The sequence below is a fragment of the Aedes aegypti genome, chromosome 3, assembly GCF_002204515.2.
Source record: "Aedes aegypti strain LVP_AGWG chromosome 3, AaegL5.0 Primary Assembly, whole genome shotgun sequence".
In the NCBI taxonomy this organism is placed as follows: domain Eukaryota; kingdom Metazoa; phylum Arthropoda; class Insecta; order Diptera; family Culicidae; genus Aedes; species Aedes aegypti.
The window spans coordinates 110943801-110967466 of NC_035109.1; the positions used below are offsets into that span (position 1 = coordinate 110943801).

Genomic DNA, 23666 nt, shown 5'->3' on the forward strand with positions numbered 1-23666 from the left:
CCTTAGATTATCCAAATTTACTAACCCTCAAAGCTCAGTTATTGTATGGACTCAGTCAAAAGAGATTCCAATTTTCACGCGCGTGGTTTTTGCCGATTTCTGTTTTTTTTTCGGAGAAGGCACTCATGTCCCATCGAGCGTTTCGTGCACTGAGCCGATCGATTTTGTTTCGTTTCTAACACTAACCTATATGTTATAATAATGAGATATATTTAATTTATGAAAGGAAAATAACTGACCTACTGATTATCCTAATGTTTGACCTACGCAAAATAAACGTTCAGAAGCAATGGTCTTCCGGTGATAACTGGAAAATGTGAAGGCAGGCAATTTGAACTACTAGTATCAGTAAGTAGGAGATACAAATCAATGAGCGATTTGGGTGCTAAGATCAAAGTGAGAGTCACTCCTTTAAAATCTACCGATATCCGATCATAATTAATCGAATGTGAGTTTTTCGATGTTTGAACTTAATTGAAAAAAAAACACTTTAAACGTAATACTCATAGAAATAAAAAAAAATCTGAACTGTTTTTACAATGCAATTGAAAAAATCATTAACCCTCTAATACCCAAATTTTTATTTTCGATTTAAGTATTATTTTTCGTTATCTAAAATCGTTCTAAACACGTTTTGGGCAATTATTTATTTTTATTCGCAAATTTTTAAATTTTGGTTTTTGATTTTTAAAATTTTTATTTTTGAACATCCCTACCTTTTTTCAGTTTTTCTTGAAGCCTTTTCTAGTTGTTGATTTTTGGCAATAATAAAAATTTATTTTTTTTTACGGTACTTTTAAAAACATTAAATTTTTAATTTTTTTTCGGAGCGTATTTTATTTTCCGTGTAATTAACGGAAAAACAGGTTTGAAATTATATTAACACCACCAGGCTCTTCTTTTGTGATAGGTTGATCGTAGAAAAATATAAAAGGTACGATTTTTTATATTACACGTTAAATGAACTCCAGGCATTTGTAGGTTATATAAGAATGTAATTTTTCAAACAATTTCTAAAAATACAAAAAAGTTTCAAAAGTCATAAAAAACTTTTCTAATATACCTGTTACGAGTCAAGGTATAAGCCAAAAATAAAACCATTTTGATTTCCGAGCTACGAATAAATACACAAAATTCCAAAGTGTACCCCGTCTAAAGGCGGGGTTGGGTATTAGAGGGTTAATATCACCAACATATTTCTAACAAAAGAATATTTCAAATCATTAATCGTTTTTATGTTTTATACTACTACCTACCAAAACATGGGTGCTATTCAAAGTGTCTGCCTTCAAACACTTGCAGTTTCCATCAGAACGTTCAAAATGTTAAATTTTAGCTCATCCAGAAAAGTAGGCCTAAAATATTTCCCGCCTCTTCTAACCTTCTATCCTCTTCTAAGTTTGTGTAGATTTTTAGCAGTGTGTTTTATGTGAGTGGCTACGTGGGCATTCATATTGTGTATGTGTGTGTCCATGGTGTAAAACATCCATTCAGTACACCTAAAACAGCAGATTCATGACGTTCGCCCTACCGGCTCCGATTTTCCGGCGGAGTTTTTGTTTCTACACAGTTACATGAAAAATTGACAAGAAATTAATACGCTGCATTAAAAACGGGGGGGGGGGGGGGGGGGGGTGACACGGAATTTCCACCACACTACTACTAGTCTACTTGGGTAGTTGCTACTAACCGCGAAGAAGAGCGTTTCCATTTGCCCATGCTTCTTCTTCTGTTTAGCTTCTATTGTTTCCTTCATTACCGCATAGTTTTTTTTCACAAATGTTTCATTTTTTAGTATTTTTTAGATTTTTCTTCTTTAAACGCTACTTTCGATTATAATTATAAGTATTTAAGAGGAGAACATTTTTATGTTTCTTGTTTACGTGTTTTATAATAAATGCTATCATGTTTTGTTTGTTTAACTATTAAACGTTACACAGTTATCATGATTCCTGTTCGAAGTTGCAGTTTAAGAAACGCAATTACTATTTGCCTCGCGGATTATGTCCTGTTGCTCATTTAAATGCTATAAGTAGTTAGTTGAGGAAAGTGTTTGCTCATAGCTACTACACAACTTTTTGTTTCATTGTTGTTGCGTAGGAACCGAAGTAGTTGATATTCCGTATTCATGACCAACTGTTTGTAGTATGAACGATTTCTAGTATCATTTAGCGTTAAAGGAGTCCATTTTTTAATCGGTAAGTGTAATTCTAGCAATGGTTTACTTTTGTGTCAACTTAACTAAAACGATCCGGTTGCGAAATCACAACCGAGTCAGGAAACGACAGAGAGCTTTTTTCTATTACCGATGGGTGAGGGTGTCAATCGATTGCATGAAGGCGAGCTTATAAACGATTTTGTTCAGAGTGTGTTCGTGCGCCGCCATCTTAAAAATCCAACTGTCTCACCCACACGAAAAGAAAGTAAACCATTCAGAAGTGTTAAACTTAAGAAACAAGACATTGCAACGGAAATGCGTCTTAAGAAGCGATACCATTTAAACTCGTAACGACGAATTGTTCCGTGATACGCTGTCCGAGTGATACATTGACTCGGTTTTACTTTTGCACGCCACATTTATAACGTTCCGTTTTATGCGTGTTTGTGAATGCGTTGTTCCACAGTGTGTGTGTATGTCTGTACTTATTCAAATTCATTGTTTGTTTTCTTCGAAAAAATGATCCCTATGCCAGCTTGTTTCTATTAATAAAATAACTAATTGATACTTGGTTGCCTCATTATTTTGCTTTTTGCTTTCAGTTTTAACATCTTCTATGTTTGCGTCATTGTTTCTTTTTAGAAATGTTAAAATGTTATTTTCCGTTAGTTTCTTTCTCATTTTTTTATTTTAATCAGAGTTTTCTAAATCTTAAAAACGAATGCTCCATTCGATTCGGTTTCATTTACGACGACGATACATTAATGCTCTAGTTTTAGTCAAATTGTTTTAAAACATTTTTTTTTATTAATCACTGGCGCCTACTAACATAAGCGGGTGGATCTCGTAAGAGAACCAACGCGAAAAGAGGAACTCGTACTTCCCGGCGCAGCCTCTCGTACCTACCAACGATGAAAATAAGTTTTACGATAAATTGACAATATTCTCGTATTTCCTGCCCATTACCCGTTGTTTGGTCATGGTGTTAAAGAAATATGAGAACGGTGCCGATTCCATACCACAGTCGATGGAAGTGGTGTTCATTTGAAGAAGGAATTCCATGGTTTCGCCTCCCACGCATAGTCATCGAATGGGCAAACGAAATCATCCAATTTGAATTCACATATCTTGCCAAAATGTCACCAGCTAAATAGCACATTTTTCGACAACCCGTTTCCATGCAATGTAGCTTGACACAAATCTGGCCCGCAGTGGTATAAAAGAATGATATTGGCATCTCTTCTGATTAGGAATTGATAATTATAGGAGAAGAAGTAATTATAAGTTCCGAACATTCTATGACATAATGCGATGCACTAGTGTGCACTTTCTGGACCACTGTGCACCACCCAACCACGGAACAGAAAAACGATGAAGCTGTGTGCGGAAATATCAGCTATGCGTAGGTCTGATGCAGGCCACGAAAAGCCACCAGATGAAAAATCATGATAAATGAACCTTGATTGCTACCCTTTGAGCCGCCGACATATCTCTATCATTTAACGCGATAAAGAGATGCCTGCACGAATTCAGTTGTTATTCATTCGCTTTTGAAAGCTGATAGAAGTATTTGCGTGTGTGTTCGTGTAGATTTCGCGATAGGGAAATAAAATTTTCCAGCAGCTTCCGTTTGTGGTGCGGTTCATATTTTCATTGTTTTCTTCCGGGAAAAAATATTACAAAAAAGAAAAGGATCATATACACATCTCATCTTTAAGCTTATCCTACAGTAATGGGGGTGTCTTAATCGAATTCCTATACATCGCGAGCGCTGCAAACATCGTGTCACATGCTAAAGCTCCACTAACCAACAAAAAAGCTGCGCCTAAAGTCGAGTTCTTCTAGTCATTATCTACTATTTATAAGTGATTTACACACATTCAAAAGTCTTCTGCGTTCTACTACAAATTCATCAACCTACGATAGCGTTAAGACTTTGATTACAATACAAGATACACCTAAAATATTACCAATTTATATATGTATATTTTCTGCTTCCTGCTGTCGTTCGCGATCTCTTTGCTCTTGCTCAATAATTTATATGTATATATTGCAAAAATACTACAACAAAGAGAGTTTCCATTCTGCTTAATCGTACACTTTTCTCAATCTCCACCATCGAGAGTTTCCTGCCATTCAAATCGAAAAGTTTGAAGCGCTTTGTGGTTGCATTCTTCCTCTGCTCATAAAAGATCGACAAAACAATAAAAATTGGACTTCATTATGAGTGAATTGTTGTACTGCCAAAGCTAATCTGAACGCTTTGTTTCCTGAACTTCTGCTTGTTAAACTATGGATTAAAATTTTCTTGTCACGATAATCTCTGATTTGAAGTTGCAAATCCTGTTTTGTATATACCTTTGAGTGATTTCTATGGCGTTTAACGGGTAAATGAGGATACTATTCTGAAAATGCCTCGCAGCTGAAGTTAATCTCTTGGAATGCGCTTCTATCGCGGAGAAGAATATTTTCTTCAATAATTATATATATAAAAACAAATATAATTATCCCCTTAATAAAACATACACGGGAACTGTCTCCGAACAGTTTATATATAGTCTTGCACGTTTTAAACTTATAAATTGGGCTGAGATCCGTGTCTTCTTCTGCATCTTCTTATAAACGAATAACTTATTACAGCTGATGAGGGGAAGATTGTATACATCCGAACTGCGCAGAACAGTTTTTATACTATCACGTCACGTCGTTTCTAGTATTTCTAATCGAAAGTCTTTCTCGGTTTGATCCTGCCACTTTTAAAACAAATCCTACTAACATATGATTCGACAGAGAAAAATCTCCGAATGTAAAAAAAAAACAGGGAAAATATTTACAGATGGTTTCTTTACAAAATAAAAGTTGCGCCACCACACAATTTCCCGCCTGTGTGTGTGTTTGTGGGTGGCCGTTTTTCCTCCGGCGATCGAAGGCACATTCCCGTGCATCTTTTTTGTTCATTTTGCTGTTTGAGTTCGTTCGTATGGTGTTTTTTTGGTGTACATCATCCGGACTATTGACCAAGCGCGCGCATTCTAACTTTTCTCACCTTTCAAGAGAAACTCCCAATACAGTACAATCATTAATCATCGACCGACCGCTGTCTTCGTACAGCTTACATTACCACCCCGTTGGTGGGTGGTGGCCCGATGGGACCCAGATTCGTCACTCCACCGTTCCCGGCGCTATTGACAACGACCACGCTGTTTCCATTACTGGCTGGCCCGTTTCCATTTGAACTCGGCACCAACTGTTGGCCAGCACCGTTAGTTCCATTAGTGCCAACGACGTCCCCGTTGCCACTGCTGTTTCCGCTACTGGACGACCCGGTGCTGCCATTGCCACCGACGACGCCTCCACTTGGCACGCCGCCAGCACCCGTGGGTCCACCGCTGCCGCCACCGATCGAGTTCGGCGTTTTCAACGAGAACTTGTCCAGCTTGGCAATGATGTGCTTGCCGTAGGTGTACTTCTTCAGCGAGTTCATGTGCGGGCGAATCTTGTGCAGCAGCACCTTGCGCTGCGTCGGTTCCGACACGTCGATCATCTTCTGGACCACATAGTTGGCGTACTGGTCCTTCATCATCACGTGGAGACCCCTGAGGAATGCAAAGGGAAGATAAAGGTTTAGGAAATTGTTTCATAACTAAGCAACTTATCCTGAAAGCCCATTTAAGGACTGGTGCTAGAATTTTTATCATATTCTTAGCGGCAATAAATCATAGCCATACTGAAGGTGTCGTGGTTAGACTTTCGGACGGTCCAAATTCTTTTCGTAATGGAATTTAATTGACTTCTCTGAACAAAAATTCATCCAGTAGTAAAAGGTTGAGGAGAATGATCAATATAGGCATATAATAGTGGTCACGGTCGCCATGTAATATACTATCAAGACTTTTTTTTTGATTCTGGTTTATTGTTTACCGAAAAACTAAACATTAAATATACTTTGCAATTGGATTGGTTAAATTGAAGTGAAATTTGCGAAATCGCGTTCTCTGGGTGAGAATTGAGAATCGAGAACTCACGAACCTAATTCGCTAAATCTCGAAAACTTAGTCAAACCGACTCAAGTCAAAAAAGTATACAAACTTACTTTATCGATTCTACGTGTTTCGCAAACGAAATTCTACACATTTCGTTCTAAACCAACTCGATTTTTCACTTTTAGAGCGTTTACTTTCCGGATTTACAAAACGACGAAAGTAAGATTTTAAACTTTCCCTACCTAACCACAACTTTCGCCGCTCCTCTGTATGGAGAGACAAAGTGACTTATCCACGAATCAAAACAAAACACTACTTGAGCCGATTTTACACTGATACAAAAACGTCGAAAGTAACTGAATAATTCGGCTTATCATTTTGTAATAAAATTGTTGTAGGAAATAACAGGAACTCCCTAGTTTTTTTATCGCGAGCTTATTATATGAAAAATTTAAGCAATGTACACGGCGAAAAAATGTTAAAAAGGTGATTCATTTTAAAACAGTTTTAGAAGACAGGTTGTGATTCTTCTGAATTAATTTTCTTAAAACCGTACACGCAAAAAAATTGTGCGGTAAAAACTACCATTTTAGGGGGTTAACTTAAGGACATTATAAAAAGCAGCCAAAAATGGCTACCAGTATGGTGCTTACTGTACCTCCTCTCACTTCTTCCCCCTCTGCCTTGTGTTTGGTTGGAGCAGAATTATACAGGCATATTGATCAAATTTTAGTCACTCTTACCTCTTAGTTGCAATGCAGAACTGCTACTGTTTACTGTTTACTATAAAAGTATTCACCAAAACTCAATTATACCCTCAAATATGTCTCCAAAAGCTCAAATACTGCAACTTTCTCACGCACTTGAAGTGGCATTTCTTCCAGCTTCTTCTTCCAATCTTCTTCAACACATTTTGGAAACTTTCTTTGAACTTCGTTATTTGACATTTTCACACACAAAAATTCTTATAAAAATGTTATCACTGTGATAATTGATCACCATATTATTCACCATCATTAGCAAAATCACGGAAAAGCATCGGAAATCGCGTTTAACTGCAAGAAAAACCCAGATCAGATTTCACTTTTGCGATATGTAAACAACCACGACGGTGACTAAACGCAATCGTGTTGAGAAGTAATATTGGTGACTTTCGTTTCAGTGTTGCCATACAATTTAGTGCGGATAATTCATGTAAATTTATGATTTATAGTGTTTTATGTAATATAGAAAACAACGAATATATGTTTCCATTTTTAAATACTCGTCCGAAATGTTGGTTCATCATTGAAAACGCATTGTACAATAACTTTTCAATTACTAGGAATATTCAATATACAACATCGGCAGCACTGTTGTGTTAGCTGGGACGGATGTTGTTGTAACATGATTTTTGTCACACAAATATTATCATTGTGTGTAAAATGCACATTCGACTAATACCTATGCAGTCATTTTACATGGCTTTGCTTTATAATGTCCTTAAGCGCTCGCACCGGCAATTTTCAGCAGACCAGAAATGCGCTTGATTTTACCGTGTCTTTTGTCGAAATCCGATTGTTGTAAATTATTTCTGTCAATTGTACCAGTAATGCGGTGGAATGTACCGTAAACGTAGTAAATTGGTCTGAAATTCCATGGTAGTTTCAAGAATGGGCGTAGTCAGCTAAAATAGTAACTTTTACCACAGAATTTTTTCCCGTGTATGGAAGTTACTTACGTCGATTTGAAAAAGTAATCGAGAAATATCGCGCGTTACCGTTTCGACACGAGGACCAGGCATTGAAGCCATGAGCGAGCTTGATGAGCATGAACATTGAACAATCAAAGCGACCTTATGCTGTGATCGAACTGTGCTACTCAGTAAGACGGCAGTCAGCGCTCACTGTACGGATAAACAATGAGCTTGGAATTTCACTAGGCAACCCTAAAGTGCATGACTATCACAACTGCTGTGCAGGAATTTGAAATCAAAGCAAACCAAATTGATTTCTAAACGTCAATGGATTTGCAAAGACTGGTTTGGACGAAGATCTAGTTTTGGAGAACTGCAATTATTTCGATTAAATTAAATCTAACGAGCCACAAAACTATACATCAATGCTGTTGAAGTCCATCCGCGCACGAGCGAGCGTATTCCTACATCATAATAAGCTGCAAATTGTAACAGTTATGTTTTAAGGCATCGTCCATTTATTAATTATCGCAAAATAAACCATTTCAAATCCCTGCCCTATAATGTTCCCTATAATGTTATTTGTATGAAATTCTTTAAATTTTTGATTAGCAATAATGCTGAAGCCTACATCTTTTTTTAACCTGAAGCGTTTCGACGGCGGCGCTTGGGCTTCAATTTCAAAACATCAATATTGGGTAAATCTGGAAATGGAATTCGTGCGCTGTTAAACATTTCTACTAAAAACAAATACAAACGAATCTCGAATTATCACGAATTATTGTTAAAACTTCCATGTGGAGAAAAACAAACTCATCAACATGTTGCCTTTATCCCTTATAGAACTGAAAGTGCCCTGCATTCATCAAAAACTTTATAAATATCTTCAATTTGATCGATGGACTTCTATGCTCAGTTGGGTTTTATTGCTGAACTGTGTTGATCAAGCAGAGAGATGTTGACGATCGTCAAAACTCAACAAACTTGATAACTCATGACCTACTCCTTAGCTGAGCATCAAGATACCCTAACATCAACTGATATCTGCTCATGAGCTGAGCATTTTCAATGCCTGACGAGGACACATGGACGCAAAAGTTTATCGGTAGCTGTTAAAACTTCCACTCGTCTGGTTATGGGTTAGTTAAAGAGTATTTATCGAGCTACGGATTCATGTTGTGTAACCATTCGTTTGAAAACGTCGCGACCCATTGGGAGTCACGCACTACACAAATGGAATGCAAATGAAAAAAATATGTTTAATGGATTATTGAAAATTCAAGAATCTTATGTAGGCGATTTTCCAGGATTTATTCTTAATGGTAGTTTCCTTGACATCCCATAGAGCGTCATCGTACACTAAGGATTTTTTACGTCGGTCAACGTCCCGCGTAAAAAACATTTTCAAAAAAAAAAAACAACGTTAAACCGTGTCGTTTCAAAAACAAAGTGTAAAAATCTTTATGTTTCTCGTCGTTTCACGATCATACGAATCATGATGTAGAACATTGTTTTGTATGGAAAAAAAATGCTGATATTTTTACGTCGTTTTCTTCGTCGGTTTTCGAAATAACGCAGTACCGCGTAACAAAACTATAATGTATATGCCATACGATATACGAGTTCAAAAATGGCAACTCTGGCAAAAAAGCTCTGGCTTAATAACCATGAAAGTGCTAATAAAAACACTAATCTGAGAAGCAGTTTCTTTCCCAGTGAGGATGTAATGTCAAGAAGAAGAGTTGAAGTAGATGAAGTTGGTTCGATTCGCGGACGGTCCAGAATCTTCACATAAAAGCAGCCTCTAGACGATTGACGTAACTCTTCAATATATTGATGTCGTAGAGGTTTGACATCAATATATTGAGGTGAAATCAGAAAAGTTTGATATGCGTGCGTTTCAATATTTCCCATCATTTCCCCTCTCAGTTTGATCTTGATAGCCGATAGCAGCCGAAGTGAAGCATGTTTCGTGTTTGTCGGGTGATTTGTTTGAATCGGAATCACGAATAACGAAAGTAATTCTTTTTTTTTTTTGTGCGGAGCAACCCAACATGGCTGACCCGACTTGAACGCGGTGAAAGTATTGAGGAAAAGTATTGAAAATAAAAATATTGTCGATATTTCAGCCTGTTTGGCGCGCGGAGCACCTTTCTAATATATTTTTTGTGCGGAGCATCTGCTCTTCATCACTATTCCGTTTGAAATCTGGATTTTTTAAACGCCTGATATTGACCCTGAAATTCTAACGATAAACGTGAAGTACGATTTGTCTTGGTCAATCTAACATTAATTTTGATGTTTTTTTTTTTATTTTTTGTTGAAAGGATTAGAAGCAAAAAGGTGTAAGTGACAAAAATTTGCTGCTGAAGTTTTTTCAGCAATTTTTGTACCGATACAAACTGTATGGGAACCAAGAAAAAACTCCTACAAATTATACATAAAAAATACTACAAGAAAGCTAGGAAACAGAGATTTGTTCAGTATACTTAACTCAAAACAAAAAAAATGTCGCTTACACCCCTTTCATTTTGGGCCCTAAATTCTTATCTTTAAAAAAATGATCTATTTGATTGAGTCATCTTTTTTAATTCTAGGTTAAACTATGACAATTACAAATTTAAATGAAATTATAATAGTTTTTTTTTTGGTCAAATATTTCAAAATTCATGGCTTGAACACGGCAGAATTGCTTTTGTTAGGAAATTTTCCCCACTTTTGTTATTAGATCGAACAACTGAGCGAATTTGTCTAAAACTTTCACACCCTGAAAGTTGCAAAATTTTCTATCGGGGAAAATTTGATTTTTGCAAGCTTAAGAGTTGTTCTTCATATCAAATTCAAGAAAACTTTATTTTTCAGCTGAGACTGTCACATACAAAATGAATCGGACATTTTCATCGACAAAAATATTTTCAATCTTCCAATTACGAAATTTAAGCCCAAATAAAAGTTCACCAATGATTTAGATTTTGACACCGAGTGTATAAGATTCGTAAAAATTGTATTCCATCATCCAGTGGCGCAACCAAGGGGGGGTTTTGGGAGTCAGTGAGAGTTTGTGTCTTCGGCAAAGTAGTTGAGCAGATCATGTACGATCTAGCAGTAACAAAACTAATTAGGAACTGTGGAAGTGCTCATAGGACACTAAGCTGAGAATTAGACTGAATCAGAAGAAAAAAAACAGAAGAATATGAAGAAGAAATAGAACATGTGAAATGCAAAGTGACTGTTGTCTTGTTCACAATCGTAAAAGTTCCAAATTTATGCTGTGGTTGATTCTCGAATGATCTTTGAGAAACTTATTTTGAAATCTAAAACATCTCACAAATCAACCTTGAATCCCTGAGAGCAAACCCCAAATACTTACGCATCATTGAAGGAGCACACTTCTTCGATCAGCAGTGCACGCTCGGCTCTCGTTGCATGCGTGACGCACTTTTCCACCACATTGGAAGCGAACTTGTGCTGCGACAGAATCAGAACCTTTCCCCGCACAGCGGCAATCAGCACCGATTTGTCCTCCGGTTTACCATGCTCTGTGGATCAGAATAAAAAAAGAAAGCAAACATTATTTCCTGAACTTCCCAGCAGATCCCCGAGTTGTCACACATACCCAATACATGCTGGATGACGTAGTTGCCGTACTGGTCCTGGATTAACTGCTCGGTATTAGCATGGAGCTCGGCCAGAATCGGCGAAGTCTGCTCCGGCGTGCAGTGTTCCAGTATCCGTTGAATGACTCGGCACCCGTACGGGTGGGTGCTCAGCGAGTACACCTGATTGCGGAATGCATCGATGATGAACTGCAGTGCCGTCGGTTCGACGCATTCGATGCACTTTTGCACCACGTGGTTTCCGTTCTGATCCTTGACGCACTTCAACACATGGCCGTCCAGTTCCCGAACGATTTCCTGCTGCTGTTCGGTCGGAATGCTCTCCAAGGCCTTCTGGATGACCCGGCAGCCGTACATCTGTAGGGCGAGCGGCAGTACGTGTCCCTTGACTTGCTGAGCAAGGGCTTGCTTCTGTTCCGGTGATCCATACTCGAAGAACTTTTGAATGACATAGTTACCGAAGACATCAGTCATTAAGCTATATGCCGCTCCGAGAATTTCGTTGAACACCAACTGCTTCTCGGCAGCTGTCGCTCGCTCGAGTTTTTGCTGAATGAACCGCGAACCGTGCTGATCTTGTGAGAATTCTACGATATGATTGGTAAGATCACGCAACTGAAGATTCGGATAGCGTTGGTTTCGGAAGTCTTCCAACAGTCTCGACCGTCCAGGTGGACGATCCAATCCAGGGGCACCTCCGGCAACGGCTGCAACTACGGCAGTTGCTGCCGCTGTGGGTCTCACTGCCGATCCGGATAGTTTGGAGAAGAGGGAGTTACTGGATCCGAACATGGCATTCGCCGAAATACCTGGCGCCAGCTGATTGATTTGTCGGTACTTGGTTTCAGCACCTGGCGCACGGCTTGTGACCAGAGCTCCCAGTCCGGAAACTGGAGGAGGCGTGATCGAGGCACCAAGTGGACTGGCCGACGCGGTAATCGCGCTTAATCCGCCGTAACTGCCGGCCCCGACAGGCCACTTCCGGGCGACGGCCGCAGCCGCAGCATTGTTCACGACGGCATTAGTCGACGCCGAAGAGTAGTCCAACGAAGGACTGAAGGCCGATGTGTTACGGTCGAAGGAGTCCCTACGTGCAGTCAGGGACGATGTGCTTAGCGCCAGACCTGCAAAAGGTTTTGGGATGAAGAAAGTAGATGGATTAGAAGAAGTGTTGCGTAAAGTTGGAGTGAATATTGTTTCGCAGCAAAACACAGAACCGATTAACCATATAAATCAATTTTCACGGTTGGTCGATTCCTAACTGTGTCTCTTACTGTGAACCGATTTTACATAACTCTATACAGTCTTCGAAACATTGGAAAAGCTGCTACAGTTAGGGCGCCGGTTACGCGGGACATCGATCGGATGCAAAAGCTTGACTAATTGATTTGGAAAAACGACAGCGTTAACAAATAGCGGTGGGTAGGTGGTTTGCTATTGAATTGCTTCATTTCACAGTTTGTGGGTGCAGAAATGACGTGCAATTGTAGCTTTACGATACAGTGGTTTCAGAAACGGTAACCTGCTAAGACAATCGAGTGACTGCTTTGGCGATTATGTATTGCAATTGCATAAAGGAGAAAATGGAAAACAGAAAATTTGCAACGGTGCCGTTTTTATGAAGACAATTAAAATTAATGGACACCCACACTGATTTCCTTTAAAGGGTAAAAACTTCATCCAAGGTTCAGTTCATAGTTTGTCTTATTTGAAAAATGAAACAAGTTGTTACAAAAAAATAGGTCTACCCTTCGCGATTTCTAATTATTTTCTATCATAGCTAAAAATTGTGTCTCGCATAAAGCCAGACAGCTTTCTTTTCAGTTCTTGTTCCGCAGAAACAAGTACAGGTGAGCGTTATACCCCGATAGGGACGACGCGACGACCATATTGAATTACTCACTGTCTCATAAATTAGATAGCGCTGTTATCAATCATCTGCAATTTGTGTGTTTGTGTCTGAGCTGGGCTGATAAACTGACTTTCATCTCAATTATAGTCATATGCTTCGCTCGACGGTGCACTGCACAAAGCAGACAACCGGATTTCTGCATTTATGTCCCACTCCAACCAACAAGGGAATGGATACGTACCCAGTCGGATGGCCACCATGCATCTATTCATGTTCAATGTGTGCATTAGGGTGGTTTATATTGAAAAAAAAAAAAAAAATCGAAAATCCCATCTCCCATATCTTTACTGCAAATTTTTATTCTAAAAATTAATGATTTACATGTGGCTCAGAGACAAAATAGGTTTATATAGAAATTACTAAGGAGAAATTTTGAAAAATGTTCCTACCACGTTAGTGCTATAATGTTAGTACAAATTTATCATCTCAAATAGAAAAATTCATTGTTCAAACCATAATAAAGCAAGTTATTAAAAAGAGCAACTAAATTCGACAGATGAAACAAGAGATAAATATCAATTTGTTTGTTATTATTTCGTTTTTTGTTAGATTATAGTCAAACATTTGCAAAATTAGCCCAAAATGAATTTATTTCTTTAGGAACTTTTTTCATCATAGTTTGAGTCATAAGGTTCAATAATTCATACTAGCATCAACATGATTATGATAGTTTTACGTTAAGGTGAATATGCATCGAAGCGAAACCTCAAATTTTCAAGACCACAAATCTAGAGAACCAGATAGCAGTTCGAGCTGAAAACTTAATCGATTGGTCACACGCTGGTTCATACGAACCTTCAACGTTTTTGAGAACCTTTGAAACTTCACCGAGACGGCTGAAAATATCGCTCCATTTTCATCACTAGAATTGTAATGAAGCTATGAGAGATGAGATTTTCAAACGTTATTATACGTTTATAATTTCACCCACCCTAATTAGTGTGCATCTCTCTGACGCGAGGAGAAATCAACGTCACCTTGATTCGTCTGCTGCACGCTGCACCCGTCCTTTCATAGTTCGATTAGAAGGTAATAAGGGCATCAATTACTTGATTACCGGTTTCCTACGTACGGGTAAGGTTGCTCCCTTTCTTTCTCTCGTATGCGTTCTACATTTCTATACTGGATACAATTGGAGCAAACGAAGCACGAAGGAGGTTGACAGCAGTTTTTTCTTACTTCGAGTAGATAGCATCTCGATTTTTGTTGTATGTACACATGAGTCGCTCGCTAGAGCTCTTCCCGGGCTTGGGTTCGTGTTCATGTGTGTTGTGTTAGTCTGACTACTGAATATGAATATGAATCGAAGAAACTGGAGCATTTTAGATACGCTCGAAGTGTAACTAACGAATGGAAAGAATGCAGAAATCAAGATTATTGGATGCTTGCTTGTATGAAGGTATGCTATTTGCAACGGTATCATGTTACACCGATCATTGCGCTCGATGCATACTCTCATGGAGTCAGTTTCAAGCAATGGAAATGGTGACACATTAACTGGCATCATAAATTGCTTGGTTTATATTTTAAGGCTGTTATTAGTGCCAAACACAAAGTAGTTCCTGCAGCAACTGAAGTGTTCCGTATCAAATGGCTGAGATTGTCTTCAGTTTTTAAGTACCTGGAAACATTTATACCAGTGTTGTCGCTCGTTGGACATTTTGAACGACCTGCGTCTTCATTTTGAGCGACCCATTAAGTTTCAAAGCTTTAGTTTTATCTGGCCCGTAAACTGTTCTGTCAATTGTGAATTATTTTTTTCAACTTTTAATTTTAACTTTAACCTTAGTTAGATACTGGGGTCATAATGACCCAAAATCGAATTTCAACCTGCAATATCTCTGTTGATATCAAACGGATCTTTCTGAAATTCCCTGACTTTTAATATTTTGTGGAAACGAAGCGCAAGACCAAAAAATTTTTTTCTTAAGGTGATTCTAAGATGGCGCCACAAAAAAACAACTTAATAAGATACTGGGGTCATTATGACCCAGAAATGTATACCCCTATAAATCAGCGAAATATCAACCGAATAATGAAATTTATGCCGCATTCGAAAGATATACTCCTCAAGATTCTGATCACTACCTGGAATACCAGTTCCGGATCCAGTGGCCACCGGGAATCGGCTACGAAGGGGACCATGTTGGCCACGTGAAATTTCAGTACACTCAGTCCAGAAATCTGCAGTCATCACCAAATTGTATAAGATGCAGGCCATATAGGAATGTACTGTCTTCAGCAAACTTGCTTCGGGGACCAAGAACTTCCACATGGGATACAATTTAGTTCAGAACTTGACCACCGCGTGGCGCTAGCGTCGATATGAACTTCCGGTAGGGGCTAATTATGCGATAACTCGAGATTACGAGCACATAGAAGGATGCTGTCTTCGGCAAAGTTGCTCAGAAGGATTAGGACTTCCACATGAGATACAATTTAGTTTAGAACTCGACCACCGCGTGGCGCTAGCGTCGATACGAACTTCCGGTAAGGGCTAATTATGCGATAACTCGAGATTGCGAGCACATAGAAGGATGCTGTCTTCGGCAAAGTTGCTCAGGAGGATAAGGACTTCCACATAAGATACAATTTAGTTCAGAACTCGACCACCGCGTGGCGCTAGCGTCGATACGAACTTCCGGTAGAGGCTAATTATGCGATAACTCGAGATTGCGAGCACATAGAAGGATGCTGTCTTCGGCAAAGTTGCTCAGGAGGATAAGGACTTCCACATAAGATACAATTTAGTTCAGAACTCGACCACCGCGTGGCGCTAGCGTCGATACGAACTTCCGGTAAGGGCTAATTATGCGATAACTCGAGATTGCGAGCACATAGAAGGATGCTGTCTTCGGCAAAGTTGCTCAGGAGGATAAGGATTTCCACATAAGATACAATTTATTTCAGAACTCGACCACCGCGTGGCGCTAGCGTCGATACGAACTTCCGGTAGAGGCTAATTATGCGATAACTCGAGATTGCGAACACATAGAAGGATGCTGTCTTCGGCAAAGTTACTCAGGAGTATAAGGATTTCCACATAAGATACAATTTAGTTCAGAACTCGACCGCTGCGTGGCGCTAGCGTCGATACGAACTTCCGGTAGAGGCTAATTATGCGATAACTCGAGATTGCGAGCACATAGAAAGATGCAGTCTACGGCATAGTTGTTCAGGAGGATAAGGACTTCCACATGAGATACAATTTAGTTTAGAACTCGACCACCGCGTGGCGCTAGCGTCGATACGAACTTCCGGTAAGGGCTAATTATGCGATAACTCGAGATTGCGAGCACATAGAAGGATGCTGTCTTCGGCAAAGTTGCTCAGGAGGATAAGGACTTCCACATAAGATACAATTTAGTTCAGAACTCGACCACCGCGTGGCGCTAGCGTCGATACGAACTTCCGGTAGAGGCTAATTATGCGATAACTCGAGATTGCGAGCACATAGAAGGATGCTGTCTTCGGCAAAGTTGCTCAGGAGGATAAGGACTTCCACATAAGATACAATTTAGTTCAGAACTCGACCACCGCGTGGCGCTAGCGTCGATACGAACTTTCGGTAGAGGCTAATTATGCGATAACTCGAGATTGCGAGCACATAGAAGGATGCTGTCTTCGGCAAAGTTGCTCAGGAGGATAAGGACTTCCACATAAGATACAATTTAGTTCAGAACTCGACCACCGCGTGGCACTAGCGTCGATACGAACTTCCGGTAGAGGCTAATTATGCGATAACTCGAGATTGCGAACACATAGAAGGATGCTGTCTTCGGCAAAGTTACTCAGGAGTATAAGGATTTCCGCATAAGATACAATTTAGTTCAGAACTCGACCACCGCGTGGCGCTAGCGTCGATACGAACTTCCGGTAGAGGCTAATTATGCGATAACTCGAGATTGCGAGCACATAGAAGGATGCTGTCTTCGGCAAAGTTGCTCAGGAGGATAAGGACTTCCACATAAGATACAATTTAGTTCAGAACTCAACCCCCGCGTGGCGCTAGCGTCGATACGAACTTCCGGTAGGTACTAATTATGCGATAACTCGAGATTGCGAGCACATAGAAGGATGCAGTCTTCGGCAAAGTTGCTCAGGAGGATAAGAACTTCCACATGAGATACAATTTAGTTCAGAACTCGACCGCTGCGTTGCGCTAGCGTCGATATAAACTTCCGGTAGGAGCTAATTATGCGATAACTCGAGATTGCGAACACATAGAAGGATGCTGTCTTCGGCAAAGTTGCTCAGGAGGATAAGGACTTCCACATAAGATACAATTTAGTTCAGAACTCAACCCCCGCGTGGCGCTAGCGTCGATACGAACTTCCGGTAGAGGCTAATCATGCGATAACTCGAGATTGCGAACACATAGAAGGATGCTGTCTTCGGCAAAGTTGCTCAGGAGGATAAGAACTTCTACATGAAATACAATTTAGTTCAGAACTCGACCGCTGCGTGGCGCTAGCGTCGATATAATCTTCCGGTAGGAGCTAATTATGCGATAACTCGAGATTGCGAGCACATAGAAGGATGCTGTCTTCGGCAAAGTTACTCAGAAGGATATTGACTTCCACATAAGATACAATTTAGTTTAGAACTCGACCACCGCGTGGCGCTAGCGTCGATACGAACTTCCGGTAGGTACTAATTATGCGATAACTCGAGATTGCGAGCACATAGAAGGATGCAGTCTTCGGCAAAGTTGCTCAGGAGGATAAGAACTTCCACATGAGATACAATTTAGTTCAGAACTCGACCGCTGCGTTGCGCTAGCGTCGATATAAACTTCCGGTAGGAGCTAATTATGCGAAAACTCGAGATTGCGAACACATAGAAGGATGCTGTCTTCGGCAAAGTTGCTCAGGAGGATAAGGACTTCCACATGAGATACAATTTAGTTCAGAACTCGACCACCGCGTGGCGCTAGCGTCGATACGAACTTCCGGTAGAGGCTAATTATGCGATAACTCGAGATTGCGAGCACATAGAAGGATGCTGTCTTCGGCAAAGTTACTCAGAAGGATATTGACTTCCACATAAGATACAATTTAGTTCAGAACTCGACCACCGCGTGGCGCTAGCGTCGATACGAACTTCCGGTAGAGGCTAATTATGCGAAAACTCGAGATTGCGAACACATAGAAGGATGCTGTCTTCGGCAAAGTTGCTCAGGAGGATAAGGACTTCCACATGAGATACAATTTAGTTCAGAACTCGACCACCGCGTGGCGCTAGCCTCGATACGAAGTTCCGGTAGAGACTAATTATGCGATAACTCGAGATTGCGAACACATAGAAGGATGCTGTCTTCAGCAAAATTGCTCAGGAGGATAAGAACTTCCACATGAAATACAATTTCGTTCAGAACTCGACCACTGCGTGTCGCTAACGTTGATAAGGCCTTCCGGTAGGGGCTAATTGTGCGATAATACAAGAATGCGAACACATAGAAAGATGCAGTCTTCAGCAAAGTTGCTCAGGAGGATAAGGACTTCCACATAAGATACAATTTAGTTCAGAACTCGACCACCGCGTGGCACTAGCGTCGATACGAACTTCCGGTAGAGGCTAATTATGCGATAACTCGAGATTGCGAACACATAGAAGGATGCTGTCTTCGGCAAAGTTGCTCAGGAGGATAAGGACTTCCACATGAGATACAATTTAGTTCAGAACTCGACCACCGCGTGGCGCTAGCCTCGATACGAAGTTCCGGTAGAGACTAATTATGCGATAACTCGAGATTGCGAACACATAGAAGGATGCTGTCTTCAGCAAAATTGCTCAGGAGGATAAGAACTTCCACATGAAATACAATTTCGTTCAGAACTCGACCACTGCGTGTCGCTAACGTTGATAAGGCCTTCCGGTAGGGGCTAATTGTGCGATAATACAAGAATGCGAACACATAGAAAGATGCAGTCTTCAGCAAAGTTGCTCAGGAGGATAAGGACTTCCACATAAGATACAATTTAGTTCAGAACTCGACCACCGCGTGGCGCTAGCTTCGATATGGACTTTCGGTAAGGGCTAATTATGCGATAACATGAGATTGCGAGCACATAGAAGGATGCTGTCGTCGGCAAAGTTGCTCAGAAGGATGAGGACTTCCACATAAGAAACAATTTGGTTTAGAACTCGACTACCACGTGGCTAATTTTAAATGAAAACAAATAAACAAATTGCTGAAAGCAATTCGTTAGAAATTCCAAAAAGACCTAAACAGTAGTTTAAGGAGAAATTTTTAAAATCATTGGATAAATAAATAAATTGACAAACTTACGCCTTGAGGAGTACTAGGGGTGTCTCTCCTAGGAGATAATTTATAAGGATGTCCCTGAAAAAAATTCTGGGCGTATCCCTAGAAGAAATAAGAAATAGAATTCCGAAAGAAACTCTTGAGCACATTTCATAAGAAACTTCCTACATTTTTTTACCCCTACTTAAAAAAGTGCACGTCATAAACTTCAATTTGAACGTAATCCTCTGCTTGAGTTGTGATTATCACCTACACTATTCTTCGCAAGTTAGAGTAAGTAGATTTGCGAGCATGACTTGAAGTATAAAGATGTGAATGTGTTCGGATAGTGATAATTTTCAATATTATTATTAAGATAAATAAAGTTTATAGTACAGTGAAACCTCCATGAGTTGATATTGAAGGGACCATCGACTCATGGAAATATCGAGTCATGGAACAGCATTCCTTTGGATAGCTGCTTCTAGGGACCATGCAAGTTTGTTTTTACTATGATTCCATGAGTCGATATCGAGTCATGGAACATCGACTCATGAAGGTATCACTGTAAAATCAATAGAGTGTGTGAATTTGATTTAACGTAAAATTTAGTGCTGAAGTAGTTGATTTGATTCAGAATCAATTAGTTTTGCGTAAGTAAAAATAATTAACAGTATAGTAACGACAACATAAAACATTCTTCTTCGTTAACTTCTGGACATTTCTTTAGAATCAGCTTCTGCAGAAATTTCAACAAATCTTGCGTACAAGAATTTGCATAAAGGTTTTGTATTAAAACAATAGGAAGAACTCAAAAAACTTCGTCAGATTATCTTGAAAAAAGATTTGTAAAAAAAAAAAATTAAGCGATTTCGCAAACACCAATGAAAAAATCCCAAAAATCCAAATTTCTCGTAGAATTCCATAATAAAGTATTAGAAGAATCAAATTAGACTCATGTAGAACTTCGAGGAGACCTTCAGTAGATTTCTGGAACAATTGAATAAATGACCGTGGAGGAATTCATACATTAACTCGAACGAATGTTGGAAATATTTTATGGACTAAAACTAGAAAGAACAGCTGGAGGAATCCCAGAAATAGCTTCATTGGGACGCATTATCAAAAAGTACTCTGAAGTGTTTTAAAAAAATCCTCTTGAGAAAATTCAAAATTATCCATTAGAAAAAAAAATCAGACTATTATTCCGTCAAATCCAAAAATAATAACTTGAGAAATACCGAAAACAATTTTTATATCAGATCGTAGAAGAATTCAATAAAAAAAAAGACATGTGAGGGAATTGCAAAAACTCTGAAGAATTCACTCCTGATAGATTTTTCTGGGAATCAATCCATCCTCAGGGAACTTTTCCAGGAATTATTGCATAGATTACTTCAAGCACTTCTCCAGCGATTCTTCCAAAAATTCTTCAAGCGATTTCTCCTGACATTCCTCTAATAAAAAATAAGAGATTCCCCTAAGGATTCCTTCAAGAAGATCTCTACAGAGATTTTTGCAGAATGTCAGAGGTTTCTCTAAGGATTACTTAAAATATTTCCACAGTGAATTCTCCAGACATTCCACTGGTAGTCCTCTGAAGATTCCTCTAGGATTTATTCCTAAAATTTCCTCCAGGGATCGCTCCAGGAATTCTATAACGAATTATCCCAGAGATTCTACCATTCAATTGGGGATTTTACAAGAAATTATCGCTGGAGAAATTTTTGCAAGAGCCCAAGAAGAGATTCTCGAGGAAAGCTCTGGAGGAATTCCTTACAAAAATCCCCGAAAAATCATATATGCTTTTCAGTTACGCAGTCTTTATTTTTTTCAACGTTCTATTTATAATGAAGACTGCGTAGACGAAACTCATATTTCATTTATATATACAGTCAAATCTCTACCAGTTCATTCCTGAAACGATATCTACAGCAAACCATGTAGAAATTTTTCTGAAGCGATCCTTGGAGAAATTCCTGAAGAAAAAGCTGGAGAAATCTCTGCAGGAATTCCTGTAAAGATTTGCCTAGAGACATCTCTGTAGGAGTCTTTGAATAGACTCCTGTACTGCCCATAACTGCATATTTGTAACATTCGACAAAAGTAGGCATTGAGTAAATGGAATACCAAGTGTACTTTTCATAGCAGTATGGGGGGAAACTGAAATTTCTAAAAATTACCAAGAACTCAAAAGTGCTTATTTGATGCTGATATTTTGTACGACTCATATCGCATACTAGGTGAATAGTCAGAAAATAATTCTGGTAGAAATTTCATTGCTGTTACTTTACGAGGCTCATTTATAATCTCAATGTTACTGTTATGCGGTATAATTACCAATGTGACAAAACAACTTGGTATTTTTTTTTTCAAATTTTCTAGAACAATCCCACAGATTTCAGTAAGTTGGTCGAAAGTATTTATCATTTGATGACTCTCCATGGTATTAACTCCAATTTGTCAAAAATGTCGAATGTGACTGTTATGCAGTTATGGGCAGTGTAGGCATCCATGAAGGACTCTTGGAGACATCTTTGGAGGAATCACTGATGAATCCTTGGAGGTATCCCAGGAAGAATCGATGTTGAAATTTTGCTGGTGGAATCGCTAGAGAAATCCCTGGAAAAACCTTTGTAGATTTTTTGCTGGAAATTATTATTAAAGCTTTATTAAGGAGATTTTCAGCCCTAGGCTGGTTCATCTGCGTTTTTGCTGGAAAAAAACCTTTGTAGATTTTTGTTGGATAAATCCTTATAGGAATATTTAAATGGAAAAATTCTCGAAACATCTAAGGAGAAATAGCTAAACAAATGCATGAATACATTTTCAAAAAAAAAAAAAAAATTATGGAGATTTTATAAAAGGATATGTAGAGATTTTTTTAATGAAAACCATGGAGAAATTTTAGCATAAGTTCTGATAATATTCTAGCAGGAATTAATGGGAGAATCTCTAGAGAAATTTCAAGAAGAACTCTTGGGGGAATCCATGGAGTATTATTGGAGACCCAGTACGAATCCCTGGAGAAATTCTTGGGGAATCCCTGGAAGATTATCTTGAGAAATTCTTGAGGCGTTTCATGGAATTTCCTTGAGGACTTCGTGAGTTTCAGAACACCTGCAGAAATTCCTTGTGGAATCCTTGTAGAATTTTCTCGTAGATCATCCCTGGAGGAATCCCGGAATAATTTCTGAACGAATCTCGAGAGAACTGCTTGGGGAAATCTTTGTACGTATCGGTGGAGGAATCCTCAAAAGAAATTCTGAAGATATCACTAGAGAAACATCTTTAGTAATCTTTGAAGAAATTGTTTTAAGTGTTTCTCCAAGAGGAATTCCTGGAGATTGCCTTGAGGATATCTGTGCAAGAATCCTTGTAGACACTTTCCTGGAGGAATCCTTGCAAAAGTCTGTGGAAAATTTTATAGAGGAATACCAGAAGAAATAACTTAAAAAATCCCTGGAGAAATTTCGAAGTATTCCTGAAACGAATCCTGGAGGAATCCTTGGAAAAAATCCTGAAAGAATCCCAATAAAGATTTTTCTGGAGGAATCCATGAAGGAATCAGTAATGACATTTCTGCTGGAAACCTTTGCAAAATCTCTAAAGAAATCCTTACACATATTTTTTCTTGTAGGAATCCTTGCAAAAATTCGATGTCAACTCCCTGGAGGAAGATATTCCATGCATGGCGAACAAAAGTTCTTCCTGAAAGAATCTCTGGCAAAAGTCCTAGGGAACCCCAGAGGAAATCATTGTAGACCTTAAGGTAAAGAATAGCTTGGATTATTTTCTGGTAAAATCCTTGGAGGAATCTTCCAAAGATTTCCCGGAGAAATCTCTGAGGGAGTCTCTGGAGATATTTCGAGAGGATGAGGACAGAAGGGCATGGGTTTGTATTCCATCGGATGAGCTCTCGGTAAATAACTGTTGAATCCATCATACACATCATTTAAGGTTACTGGACTTTATCCTTTGAATACCTCCGATGTGAACTACGACTTGAGATCCAGATAACTTTTTGGAGGAAATCCAGAAGGAAATACTGGTATAAAGTCATAAGATTCCTCC

The 23666-nt window shown here is 39.2% G+C and overlaps 1 protein-coding gene across 6 annotated transcripts in view; it reads right to left on the minus strand.

The window, feature by feature from the left end:
- Positions 1 to 1812: 1812 nt before the first annotated feature.
- Positions 1813 to 23666, minus strand: part of LOC5576263 (maternal protein pumilio) — a 429920-nt gene continuing 408066 nt past the window's right edge. For all 6 annotated transcript variants that reach the window (XM_021849990.1, XM_021849991.1, XM_021849993.1 and 3 more), the window contains 3 exons: positions 11433 to 12557; positions 11187 to 11355; positions 1813 to 5754 (listed from right to left, as the gene is read on the minus strand). In XM_021849990.1, coding sequence (XP_021705682.1) covers positions 5271 to 5754; positions 11187 to 11355; positions 11433 to 12557 — 1778 coding nt within the window. In that variant the 3' untranslated portion in view covers positions 1813 to 5270. The remainder of the gene's footprint in view (positions 5755 to 11186; positions 11356 to 11432; positions 12558 to 23666) is intronic.